The sequence below is a fragment of the Lemur catta genome, chromosome 2, assembly GCF_020740605.2.
Source record: "Lemur catta isolate mLemCat1 chromosome 2, mLemCat1.pri, whole genome shotgun sequence".
Lineage (NCBI taxonomy): Eukaryota > Metazoa > Chordata > Mammalia > Primates > Lemuridae > Lemur > Lemur catta.
This window is the reverse complement of record NC_059129.1, coordinates 12,621,787-12,635,617: the sequence shown is the minus strand read 5'-3', so window position 1 is coordinate 12,635,617 and position 13,831 is coordinate 12,621,787. Positions and strand designations below refer to the sequence as shown.

Here is a 13,831-nt window from a genome sequence, read left to right as displayed (position 1 = left end):
TACTAGCAACCACTACCAAAAATGATACCAAAAGAAATTAATTCAGTTAATGAAGTGAATTAATGAATAAATAAGTGAATAAAAAAAGTGAATCAATGACCGAGCACTGATTGGGTGCCTGTGTTTCAAACGTAGCTTAAATGCTTTCTAAATTCAGTTCCAATGAGATTTCATGACAGTGATTACTTAAGAGGAGACTCCTCTCCCCTGAGTAATTTGCACCCTTCTGAGGGACCCTTCAGTTTTAATAACAGTCACATGCCTCGTGAATCATTTGGCAAATCTGCAAAAGAATTATACACACATTCATTACATGTGCACACACACATATTCCATACATCACCACTGCTTTCATGTTTGGTTCAACATAAGACTTTTTTTGTTTGTTTTTAGACACAGGGTCTGGCTCCGACACCTGGGCTGGAGTGCAGTGGCGTGATCCCCCTGCCTCAGGCTCCTAAGTAGCTGGGACTACAAGCATGTACCCCTTGCTAATTTTTTAAAAACATTTTTGTAGAGACAGAGTCTTACCATGTCGCCCACGCTGGTCTCCAACCCCTGACCTCAAGCAATCCTCCTGCTTCAGTCTCCCAAAGTGCTGGTAGCCATGAGCCACTGCACCTGGCCCCATATGAGGTTTTATATATGATCAGTGTCTCATGTCGAAGGGCACAGTGGCTCATGTCTATAACCCAGCACTTTGAGAGGCAGAGGCAGGAGGATCGCTTGAGGCCTGGAGTTTAAGACCAGCATAGGCAATACAGTGAGATCCCTATCTTTACAAACAATGAAAACATTAGCCAGGCATGGTGGCATGCACCTGTAGTCCCAGCTACTCAGGAGCCTGGGGCAGGAGGATTGCTTGAGCCCAAGAGTTAAAGGCTGCAGTAAGCTGTGATGACACCACTGCACTCCAGTCTGGGCAACAGAGTGAGACCTTGTCTCCAATAAAACAAAAGACAACAAAAACCTCATAGGGAATACCGCCCCCCATCCCTCAAGTCCAACTCCAGATACTTGTATACTCAATATGCAAAAAAGTTCAGGGACAAGACCTCTGGTTGTACTTCACCTTTTGAAGACATGGGGATGTTTTTAGCTCAAAGTCATAAATGAATGCAGGTTCCACAACTCAGAAGCTTCACATCTCTAACTGAGGATCACATTTTTATTCAGCCTGAACCACTTTTCTTTGCACCAGTTTTAAACCTTTGCCAGGTCTGGCAGGGGAGATTCCCAAGGACCAATCATTCATACACACATTTCTTGAAGATAAAATATATCATTCCCAAGTTATCTCTTCCCAGATTTTTGTGGGCTAGTTTCAATATGACAACCATATTTATTGGAAAACCTCAAGTATTTTGTCTTAAAAAATTAGCAATCCAGGTGTTAAAAAAAATAGCAGAGAACTGCCCAATTTTGCTTTGATATTTACATTGTAGTCAGTTTCCGCTCCTGGCTAAAGGCTTGGATTCCCCTCCTGGGAGGTTCCCAAAGGCCCATGGAAGGTGTCACAGAAGTTGTTCCATTTTCATCTCTTTCCTTATTTGATTGCTGTCTGGCTGCCACAATAATCATCAAGCCCTTGGATTATCTTCTTGGACTGATTGCCTAAATCGCAGGCCTAGGTTTGACACAGGAAAGAGAAGTGAATGCAGATGCACCCTGCCCCATCTCCACAAGGGAGAGGCCAAATTGGCCTTCAAGATCCCACAGCTTCTTGTACTTTCCTTGCCTCCTCCTTTTTAGTTTTTGTAACCCTCCCCCTTGAACTCCCATAACTGGTAAATGCTATCCCAAAAGATGAATGGGTTTGTTTGTTTGTTTCCTAACCAGCGTTCACTCTTCCTTGTGGCATCAGCCCCACATGTTCTTTGGGAAGCCACCCTTCTCTACTCCCAGGCCCTGGTGTCTTTATGGTTGCACCACTTGAATCTACAGATGAGGCATGTGGCTCAGATCTGACCGAGGGAATCACCACATTTTCATAGCCATGATGATTGGCTCAAGAATGGGTACATCACCCAATCCGATCCCATGAAACACTGTGAGAATCCTGGGTCCCCTAGTCTTTCCCATTAGATTGAATCTGGGAAGATATAAGAAGTTGATAAAGCCGTCTTGCAATTATTTGGAAGAGCCTATTTGCAAAAGGGAACTAAAATGATGGATAAGAAGCAAACTGAAAGAAACCAGGTTCTGGTGACATCGCAAGCTCCAGCTTTGGGCCAGGCCTAAAGCAAAAATCATCCTTGGACTTTTGCTTAAGCCGGTTTGGGTTGGGTTTGCAATTGAAAGAGCAATGGATATACAAGCAATTCTGACCCTCCATCTTGGGATATATCACCTGGACACATTAGCATTTTGTTCTGTGCCAGTTGGGTTACTCACCAGGGGCAGCATCAAGTTCTTCCAAATGCAAAGGGCCTTGTTGCTGAAAGAGAACAAAACAGACAGCCACGTCACTGAGAAAGAATGTAGATTCTGGGTCTTGTTGCATAGTTGTCATCATTTGTGAGCCCCCCCACCATTTTAGAATTAAGGGGTGACAGATTAAGACCAATCCTCAGCCATAGAATTATCAAACATGTTTTGCTTTTTAGGGACACTAATTCCATTCATTCATTCATTCCACAGAAATTTACCGAGCATTTACAATATACCAGGTAATATAGTAGGACCCAGGGTGACAGGACTACAGACAGGTCTCTGCCCTCAGAGGACTTAGCACTGGGCATTCTGTCAAGGTCACAACTTCCAAAACAAGTGGCATTTGAATTAAAGTGGGGTTTACCCTTTACCCATATTTTCCAGGACACCAAAGCCAGCAAGGGCTTTGGAATAAGAACAGGGTTTCAGGTATCTTTATACCCTCTTGGTAAGAACGAAATTGGTAAAATCTCTTTAGGAGAGTGATACAGCAATATCTATGAACATTATAATGTACATGCCTTGTGTCAGAAATACATGAAATAATTATAACAAAAATGTTTTACTACATACGGTTTTTAGTGTTTAAAAAAACCTGGAAACAACCCAAATGTCCAAATATGTACAAAATGAAATAATGTCTGAGATATAATAAGTGGAGAGAAAACTTTATGATACTATATGTATAATGTAGCCCCACTTTTGTAATAAATAAGTAAATTAAAGTATCAGTAGATGCAGGTATGTTTGCAGATGCCCACAGGAAAAGATCTGAAAGAATATACACTGAGGTATTAATCGTGGGATGAGATTTCAAGGCACTTTTTATCTCAGTGGGATCTACTTCTGTATCATTGGGTTCTATAAAACAGGGGTCCCTAACCTATGGTGAGCTGTATAATTATTTCATTATATATTACAATGTAATAATAATGGAAATAAAGTGCACAATAAATGTAATGTGCTTGAATTATCCCAAAACCATCCCCCAACCCTGGTCTGTGGAAAAATTGTCTTCCATGAAAATGGTCCCTGGTGCCAAAAAGGTTGGGGACCACAAGCTCCATGAGGGCAAGGGCTTTGTCTTGTTCACCATAACCCTAGCACCTAGAATAAGTCCAGGCATGGAATGTATTGAATGAATGAATATTATTTTTTAAATAAAAAACACAGAAATGTTTAAACATAGAAGTTAAAGGGCCCTTCTGTGATGCCAAGAGCTTGGTCTCTAATTCCCTGATGCGTTTTTACAAGGTGGCAAGTCTGTGTCCCAGGGAGTTCCCAAAGCAGTCTCCAGCCTCACCTCCACTTCGCTCCTCTCCAGTATGAAAGAGCTGGGGTTCACTCTCTTCTCCGTATCCTGCAGCTTGATCAGCTTGTCTATCAGGAACATTTTATCTTTGCCCTCCTGCCAAGAAGGAAAACGAACACATGGATGAATGATGGTGTGAGGCTGAGAAGCAACTCATGGCAAAAAGGTTGATTTTTCAGGTAGGTAGGACCCCAGAAGTTGGATGGAGATTGCTGCCATGTTTTCTCTTGAAAGAAAAGAAACATTTCACAGCAAAGCTAAATTATCCTCCACCCCAACTATATGCCTTCTGCATTTTAATATTCCCCTCTAAAGCAATTCCCCTAGCAAGCTGGAGCAGTAGCCTGGAGCCTGCTGCCAGAAGCAACAACTTACATGCCACCGTCTGAATGCCCAGGACAAATGTTTTTCAGTGTCCCCCTTCCTGGCACGCTCCCTGCCCCAGAAGCCTGTTCTGTGAACCTAGTATTGCTTGGGTCTGCCCTGTTCTCCCACTGAGAATGCCACAGTTCAGAGCTCTGCCCCTAAAAACATTAAGGATGTTTCATTAGTCAAAGTCATCTGTGTTGGTGGAGATCACTAATTCCAAATTGGGCAACAGAACAAAGGAAGGGGCGTGCCTTCTCCCAGGAGGGTGTAATCACTTTCCTGCGAACTCTGTTGCAGATAAGAGAGCAGAGCATTCCACCTGTGTGCAGAGGTGGTCAAGCAAGCCCCTTTGGTTGTGTGTCCCATCTAGGTCGATCGTGGCAGTGCCATTTCCATACCTCTGTTTCTCCTTTAACTTTTACCCACTAATTTGAACATCCACCAGTGGATCTTGAAAATAACAATTATTACAGTGGTATTTGTTTCAAGATGATTTTCTCTTTCCCTCATTCCTGTGGAATTCTTCTGTAATGAAAAGCTATCTTTGGGAATTGGTGTTTTAAACAAGTCCCTGAGCTGCCTTGGATGTGTCCAGCTTGCTTGGAAATTTCTGGTCTATAGCAGCTGTTTTCACACTGTAGTGCAAATTAGAATTACCTAGAGAGTGTGCAAAGCTGCAAACTCCTAGGCCTTACCCAGTAAATTTTTATTCAGAAGCTAAACTGCACTGTAGATAAGAACACAAACTTTGGAGCTGCCTGGTTCAAATCCCAGCATTTATTTACTGTTCTTCTGACTTAGGGTAAATCACTTCACTCTGTAAGCCTCAGATTCCTTAATTTTAAAATGGGAGTTTAAAGAAATGTATGTGCCCTGGATTAGTTAATATTAAATAGAAATTTTTGTTTATCACTTAGCACAAGGCCAAGCATCAGGTTAGTACACAACAAATGTTATCTGTTGCTGTTATTGGCTGGGAGAAGGAGATAGCATGAATTTGTATTTTTAACCAGCATCCAGGGGTTTTTGATGTAAGTGATCATACTTTGAGAATGATTGTTGCAGAGCCTATTCCTAGCCTCTTTATCTGGGTTTTTTTGGAGATAATGTCCCTGCCTTTGTGGTCCACTGTCTGGGCAAGACTCCCTTGTGGTGATGCCTGTAGTGCCTTCAAATCATGCCATCCAAATGTCTCCCCAGTTGACCTGGCACTACCCTTACAACTCAAGGCTTTAGAATCAAATCCCTCCTGTGCTGAGATCTTCATAGACTTTCCTAAACCATTCATAGCTCTGCATCAGAAAGAAAGGAAAAAGCACAACTAATCTATGCCCTTTCTTTACATTCCAAAAGAACCAACTCAAATTATCTGAAACCCCAACGATTCAAGCAGTTACAACACCGGGGAGTTCTGCTTCTTTCCCACAGTCTTGGCCACAAGCTCTCATGTCGCAGTTATGTTAGTATTTAGGAGAAAATGGAACCAGCCCAGTAGCAGTGAGCGTCCCTGTGCCCAGACTGTGGTCTCTAAATACCACTCACCAGGACTCCTTAAAGAAATGGCCGATTCCTGTTCTGGGACAGGAAATGAACAAAAATAAGCCTGGAATATCTTGTCCTTCCAGAGAGCAAGGGAGCTATCAAAGACTTCTAGGGTCATGTCAAGAGAACCCAAGGTTTCTATTAGCAAAGGCTGATACTATTTGAGCATTTAAAAAAAAACAAGACTGTAATTGAAAGATATCAAAATATATTTAAACCATAAATTCATAGTGATAATTTTAAAATCATCATTGGCCATATTTGGAGGTTGCTAGATATAGTGGGTTAAACAGTGTCCTCCTTTCAAAAAGATATGTCTAAGTCTGAACTCCAGGACCTGTGAATATGGCCTTACTTGGGAATAGGGTCTTTGCAGAAATAATTAAATTAAGGATCTCCTCGATTAGGGCAGACCCTAAATCCAATGACAAGTCATTAGAAGAAAAGAGGGAGAAACAGACACAGAGAAAAAGGCCTTGTGAATATGGAGGCAGAGACTGGAGTTATGAAGCTCCAAGCCAAGAAACATCAAAGGGTTGCCAGCAGGGACCAGTGGCAGATTCTCCCTCAGAGCCTTAGAAGGAACCAGCCCTGCTAAAACCTTGATTTTTGGCCTCCAAAACTGTGAGATAATAAATTTCTGTTGGTTTAAGCCACCAGATTTGTGGTAATTTGTCATGGCAGCCCTAGCAAACTAATACACTAGGGCACTGACTCGTAATTTTGAAAACTGGTAAATAAAGGGGAAGAATCATGCATTTACCCTGCCTCTCCCCTATGACTTACATTTCAAGGCAATCAAATACTTAATGAGCAAAAATTCTCTTTTTATAGAAGAGTCCTAGCTAATGAATGCAGGAGGAATTATAGAATTAGACTATCTTTATGTTGTAATTTCTAATGAAATAAATGGATCTTCTAGGCATTACTAATCAAAGGCTGCTAAACTCATTAGGTGGAAGGCTGATGGGAGACATAAAATGGATGGATCAGCTTGGACCCCATTGATCAATGTTAACATCGCAGAAAAAGAAACCATCAGACATTGTGTCAAGGTAATGCCATAGAAGGGTATAGCATCACCTGTGAGGTACTCTGCCTACAGAATTAGATCTAGATATAATTGGGTCTCTAGATATCATCACCAGTTTATAGGAAATAAAAAGAAAAAACAAGAAACATACTAAACAACACTGCAGGGTTGCAAATCAGATATATGCAGAATATGGTAAATATAAAACAAATGACCTGCATTCTTCAACAATAAAAAGGCAAGAGAAAGTGGGGGGTGGTGAATGGTTATAGATTAAAAGAAAATTAAGCATATCAACCAAATGCAACATGTGACTCTTTTTCGTATGATGATTTGAACAACTCTGCTGTAAAAAGAAACTTAATGATACAATTGGGGAAATTTGAACATTGGATATTAGATGATAGATTATTAAGCTTTTTTCAGGTTTAATGATGATATTGTGGTTATTTTTGTCAGTTTGGTTGGTTGGTTGGTTTTTGTTTTTGTTTTTGTTTGAGACAGGATCTCACTCTGTTGCCCAGGCTAGTGTACAGTGCTCTCATAACTCATAGGAACCTCAAACTCCTGGGTTCAAGCAATCCCCTTGCCGTAGCCTCTCAAGTAGCTGGGACTATAGGTGTGTGCCACCACAACCAGCTAATTTTTCTATTTTTTGTAGAGACAGGCTCTCGTTATATTGCCTAGGCTGGTCGTGAACTCTTGACCTCAAGCAATCCTCCCACCTTGGCCTCCCAAAGTGCTAGGATTACAGGTGTGAGCTACCATGGCCAGCCTGTGATTATGTTTTTAAAACATCTTTATCTCATAGAGATGTGTATAAAAGTTTTAACAGATTTAAAAGATATCTAAAGCATAAGATTTGCTTTAAAATAACCCAGAGATTTGCAGGGAAGTGATCATGTAGATGAAATAGGAGTATACAAATGTTAATGGTTGTTAGGGCTGGGTGGCAAGGATATGCCTATACCCTTGTACTGTTTTGGAATATGTTTAGAAATTTCCCTCTAAAGTGTGAGAAAGAGCGGGGAGGATAACAGAAGGGTCCGATGGGATTTACATTAATGATCTGTTCATGGAGCAGCCTGATCATAATCTTCCTTCCCTCTGTGATCTGCCAGTAAAGGTAGGTGATGATTCTGGAAGAGAAGAAAAGAAAGAATGACAGACACTTTTGCCAACGGGTTGCAGGCTCTGAATTTCAATTGAATGCAAAGGATCTGGAATATTTGCTTGCAAATAGATTTTGGTCCAAATATATTCCTGAAAAGTTATGTCAGGATGAGTTATAGGTTAAATACATTAGAGCAGCACTTCTCTACCTGGCTGCACATGGAATCACCTGGAAGGTGGAGATAAGACCCATGCCATGGTCCCTCCTCAGACCAATTAATTGAGCATCTCTGGACATGGGATGAGATATCAGCATTTAAAAAATGTACATAATTCTAATGTGCAGCTAGAATCTGTGAATCTGGACAGTGCTGTTCAAACTACAATGTGATATTTTCCTGGGATTTTGTTCAAATGCAGATTCTGGTTTAGTAGGTCTGGGTTAGGGCCTAAGATTCTCATTTCTGATAAGCTGCTGCAGTGATAAATATATATATATATATACAGTATTTTGTCTTTGTCCCCAGTTCCTGGTACATAGTGCCTAAAACCCTTGGAATCTCTGAATGCTAATGAGATGCCTGGTGACTGGGGACCCCTAGGTAGCTTCAGGATGGGGGCTGGTTACCAGAAGACCGAGGCATGATTAGACATAATTACAGGGTTAAAATTTTCAGCCCCTGGCCCCTCATTACCTCTGGGAGGAGAGAGGGACTAGAAATTGAATGAATCACCAGTGGCCAATGATTTAACCAATCATAACTACCTAGGAGAGGGCATGGAAGTGCCACACCACCCCCTCCTTAGGCATGTCTTCTATTTGGCCCTTCCTAAGTCGTATCTTTTTTATTAAGCCAGTAATAGGAAAGTGCCTTCCTGAGTTCTGTAAGTCATTTTAGCAAAATATCAAACATGAGAAGGAGGTTGTGGGAAACTTTAAATTTGTAGCTGGTAGATCAGAAGTACGGGTGACAACGTGGGACTTGGGACTGGCATCTAAGGTGGCAGCAGTCTTGTGGGACTGAGCCCTTAACTCATGGGATCTAATGCTAGGTCAGGTAGATAGTGTCAGAATTGAATTAAATTGTAGGACACCCAGTTGTTGTCTGGAGAGTTGGGGAGTTGGTTGGTGTGGGGGAAAACCCCACACACTGGGCGTCAGAGACATTGTGAGTGAAAACTGCACAGGCCCAGTACATTAGAAGCCTGGAGGAGTGAGGCACCAGGGGGACTTACCTTTCTAAGGAGCCCAGTGGCTGCCTGGTGTCTGAGAGGGAAAGCATGACCGAGAACCAGGGGAACCAGGTTCCAACATCCTCTGCCTCTGAGAGGCCTGGCAGCCTGGAACCTGTCTCTTTAAGTTTCATCACTCTCGTCTATAAAATTGAGGAGTTGCTCTACAATCTACATCAACTGGTTCCAAAAGTTTGTGCTTTTGAGTTGTGTCTCTCTATGTGAGAAGCTGCAATCTCAAATCCATAAGGCAGCAATCCCCACCCCTTTTGGCACCAGGAACTGGTTTCGTGGAAGACAGTTTTTCCATGGACCAGGGGTGGGCGATGGTTTTGGGATGATTCAAGCGCATTACATTTATTGTGCAGTCAAACCTCTCTGCTAATGATAATCTGTATTTGCAGCCGCTCCCCAGCACTAGCATCACCACCTCAGCTCCACCTCAGATCATCAGGCATTAGACTCTCATAAGGAGCGTGCAACCTAGATCCCTCGCATGCGCAGTTTACAGTAGGGTTCGTGCTCCTATGAGAATCTAATGTCACCACTGATCTGACAGGAGGTGGAGCTTATGCAATGATGGACCGATCACTGATCACTCTCTCCCCAGCAACTCACCTCCTGCTGTGTGGCCCAGTTCCTAACAGGGGTTGGGGACTGCAGCCATAAGGGCTAAGCAAGAGGGACAGCCACACATCAGCCAACCAATTATTACAGGAGGAAAATGGGCCCAGTGTCAGCAAATCTACTTTTTCACAAGAAATCAGAAATTGCTCTTTTTTCATTTGAAAATTAAAGCTTGATAGGCTACAAATAATGCCCAAACCATTTTAACATATCACGGTCTCAGAAAGAATCACATATATAATTTTCCTTGGCATTCTCACATCCGTTTTTCATATTATTCTCATATCGTCTCTTAAGAGGGACAAAACAGGCATTGCTTTCTTCATAGAACAAACGACAGAAAAAAAAACTAGGACAAGAATATATTAAATAACTTATTAAAAGTCTATTCACGGGTAGAGTCACCCATAACACTGAGCTATGCTGTAGCCCTTTGCTTTCCAATCAAACATCCTCAGGGCTGTTCACAGCTCATATTAATGAAGTGTTTTCCCCAGCTCTTGGCTTCCCCCCACTGGTTTCCTGAGGTGCCCCACTTACAACACAATGAGGGTGAGGATGAAAAAGAAGTGCACACTTCCAATGAGGTTCTTATAGATCCAAACAACCCACAGGTAGCCAGGCCTTTTACTTAGGGTGTCGATCCAGCTGTAGATGGAGTAAATGAAGAAAGGCAGACCCCGAAACGGACCACAGTCAACTGAAGGTTTCAATCTGGTAAAACAAGGGATGGAAAAACATCTCTAGCACAAGACTCGGGTATAGTTATTTTAGAATCAAGGTGTCTTTTCTGGGCTCTGGACCTAGAAACAGCAATTCTTGCCTGTTCCACCCAAACCCCCCTTGAAAAAAGAAACCCTGTTGCTCACTGCCTTGCTCAATTCCTTTGTTTGTTCATTCGTTCACCCATTCATTGACTCATTCATTCATTCAGCTGTGGTTTATTCTACCAAGTCGTGTTCTAGACAAGCTTTGGGGGTTCCATATTAAATAGGACAGACATAGTCTTTGCCCTCTTGGGCTCATGTTCTAGTGGGAAAGATGGACAAACAATGAGTAAACAATTAAATAAAGTCTCAAACAAAGGCACTTCTAACTGTGAATGGAGGAATGAAGGAAAGAAACTTAGGCCTGAGAGAGAGCAGCGGTGGGGATGGACAGCAGATCAGGAGGGCCATGAAGGGCAGATCTTGGAGATGACCTTGGAGCTGGGAATCGGAGAGTGGAGAGAAGGCACCCAAGCAGAGGGAGAGCACTTCACCCAAGGCTGGTTGTGGGGCTAGAGTGCAGTGGAGGTGAAGGGAGGTGAGCCCAGAGGGGTAGGAGGGAGCCAGGTCACTCAGCTTTCCAGTTAGCTTAGATGAAGCTCTGCTGTTGATGTGGGGGGCTTGCCTCTCCCCATTCTGGGAAGCTTCAGTTCTTGGCAGAAGTGAGGAAGCTGCTCCTGACTGTGGCATCTGATGGGTGGTGACCCAACTAGGATTTGGTCCCTCCCTCGATTTTAGTGCCTATGTTTACCAAGGGAACTTGGATTAAGCACTGTATCAAGCATGTCTTTTTATTTTGATGTTTTGACGTCTGGAGTCTTACTACCCTTCCAGGGCTAGGCAGCAAAGCACGTCTTTCATATGCAAACCAACCAATCCAGAGCCCACACCCCCAACCACCTCCTACTCTTACAGGCTGTCACACTCTGGGCCACTATTGTCCGGCCCCAGTCACCCCAGGGCCAGGTACCAGACATCTCTGGACAGTCCCTTCGCCCCAGAACCTGCTGAGATTATTCAAACTAGCCCATCCTGAGCCTGCTTGCCCTGCCTCACCCATTCCTTACCACGGGAACCACAACATAGGCTCTTTCTTGCATCTTCCCCTCACTCCCTCTGCTCCTGCCTGACCCTGGTCCTCCCCTGTGACCGGTGTGGCACTGAGCAGCCCCTCCTCTTGGGAACTGTGAGTAATAAACTATCTTTCCAATGGCAATCATCTCCTGATCTTGGCCTCGCCATACCTGAATCCTAATAAAACCTACATCTAAATGCTCACCCACCCAGTCTCTAAACCCTCACCCAGGGCCACCATCTCCTACCTCCAGATGGTGATGGCCAGGGTGCACAGGACACCAGTGAAGGACGGGAAAAAGAGCAATAAGATGAAGAAAGTCATCATCTGGGAGGCCCGCCAGGCCTTGCTCGGAGGCTGGAAGTTCATCATCAGGCTGATCTGGAGAGAGAGAAGCAGCCACCTTCCATCTGTGGCCAGAGGAGCGGCCAGAGGGGACCCCAGCCAGGCACCGGCTTCCCCGTGCCCCCTTCCCCACTCCAACTGCCACCAGGTCACACGTGACTGGGCAAAGCCGATGGGTTGCAACGTCGGACAGACTCACATTTTTGGCGTAAAACATGATGAAAAGAGTAATCATCTGGATAAAGGGCAGCAGAGGGCAGAAGAAGATTCCAATCCTGCGATGGAAAGAGGGTCGGTGTCAGAGGGCAGAGCAGACACGAGGAGTGGGGGTGAATACGGGAGTGTGGGGGCTGGATTGTGTCTCCCCCAAAATCCATATGCAGAAGTCCTAACCCTCAGTACCTTAGAGTGTAACTGTATTTGGAGACAGGGCCTTAAGAGGTGATTGAGGAAAAACGAGGTCACTGTAATGGGCCCTAATCTAATATGACTATTGTCCCTAAAAGAAGAGATCAGGACACAGACTCACACAGAAAGGGAAGACCAAGTGAAGACATGAGGAGAAGATGAGCATCTATAAACCAAGGAGAAAGGCCCTGGACAAATCCTTCCCTAGTGGCCCTCAGAGGAAACTGGCCCTGCCAACACTTTGACCTTGGACTTCCACCCCCAGAACTATGAGAAAATAAGTTGCTATTTAAGCCACCCAGTCTGTGGTACTGTGTTATGGTGGCTCTAGTGAACCAATATAGCAGGGGACTGTTCCCGTCACAGCAAACCAGGCAAATTCCTGCTACACCCAGTATCCACAGCTGCCCTCTGCCCAGCTCTGGAAAGATTTTACAGAACAACCATTCACACAGCCTCTGCACCCACAGATGGCCTTCAGCATGCCCTAGGCTAGTGTGTACCAAGTGTGGAACATACACTATTCTTCCTGCCCCCTTCCACCTCTCTCCAGCCCCGTGGTATTCGAGAAGGTCTGAAGTCCTGTAGAGACAAAGCATTCAACTGCATCAGGTTACAGATGAGAAAGGCATTTCCTTCTCAACTCTCCTTCAATGCTTCTGAGTGCCCAAAGAAGAAAATCTCATTGTGGCACTAGAATGTCTTTAACTCCTAACACTTGCCAATTTCCCATTTTTTTAAAGAAGGATTAGGCTTTGGACGGAGAGCCTTGGCAGACAGAAGCATCTAGCTAGAATTTAATGACTGTTTGGGATGAGATTGCTTTTATTTTTCCAGTTACTAGTGATTTTTGCCAAATGGCACTGGTTTTCCATTAAGGATTAAAAAATAAAGACTTCTTTTGAAATGTATGTGAGTTTTTTTTTTAAAAAGGCAAGTAATTTAAAAGAAAATATTATGTCGATAATAGTACAGGTGATGTGTAGATATGCCAAAAAATAGGCAGGCTGGTGTGCAAAAGACTCAAGTCTGTGAAACACGTTCCCCACCTGGTCTCTACCATCATCCATGACACACACTACTTTTCTGTCATTATATTATATTCTTTCCAAGCTTATCATCAAAGGCAAATATTCTCCTAAAAACCACAAAGGCTGAATCTGTAATTGCCATGGTGAAAGGAGAAGATAGGTGTTTTCGATTGTGCTTATTGACAATTTATCAACAAAAACCTCAAAGGCCCAGAAGCTATAACAGTCATTTCTATTGTAATTTCTCCCTTTGCAACCTCCATCAAATAATCAATATTGTGAGGGCTCAGGACCTAGAATTAAAAAGCTTGGCCACAGCGAGCATTCAATAAACAGAGCTGTATTATTATTACACTGTGTCATATAATTTACCCACATTATTTTTTTAAAAAATGAAAACAAATAAAACCCTTAAGAGTGCTTATAAGTAGCATATGACTGAGCAATTCTACTTCTGGGTATATAACCAAAAGAACTGCAAGCAGGACCTGGAAGTGATATTTGCACACCCATGTTCATAGCAGCATTATTTGCAACATTCAA

General features: G+C 43.2%; 1 protein-coding gene across 5 annotated transcripts in view; it reads right to left on the bottom strand.

The window, feature by feature from the left end:
* Window positions 1-1,136: 1,136 nt before the first annotated feature.
* TMC5 (transmembrane channel like 5) overlaps window positions 1,137-13,831 on the bottom strand; it is a 66,472-nt gene continuing 53,777 nt past the window's right edge. For all 5 annotated transcript variants that reach the window (XM_045542695.1, XM_045542699.1, XM_045542698.1 and 2 more), the window contains 7 exons: window positions 12,049-12,124; window positions 11,752-11,885; window positions 10,203-10,376; window positions 7,750-7,828; window positions 3,737-3,841; window positions 2,395-2,437; window positions 1,137-1,627 (listed from right to left, as the gene is read on the bottom strand). In XM_045542695.1, the coding sequence (XP_045398651.1) occupies window positions 1,581-1,627; window positions 2,395-2,437; window positions 3,737-3,841; window positions 7,750-7,828; window positions 10,203-10,376; window positions 11,752-11,885; window positions 12,049-12,124 (658 nt within the window). In that variant the 3' untranslated portion in view covers window positions 1,137-1,580. The remainder of the gene's footprint in view (window positions 1,628-2,394; window positions 2,438-3,736; window positions 3,842-7,749; window positions 7,829-10,202; window positions 10,377-11,751; window positions 11,886-12,048; window positions 12,125-13,831) is intronic.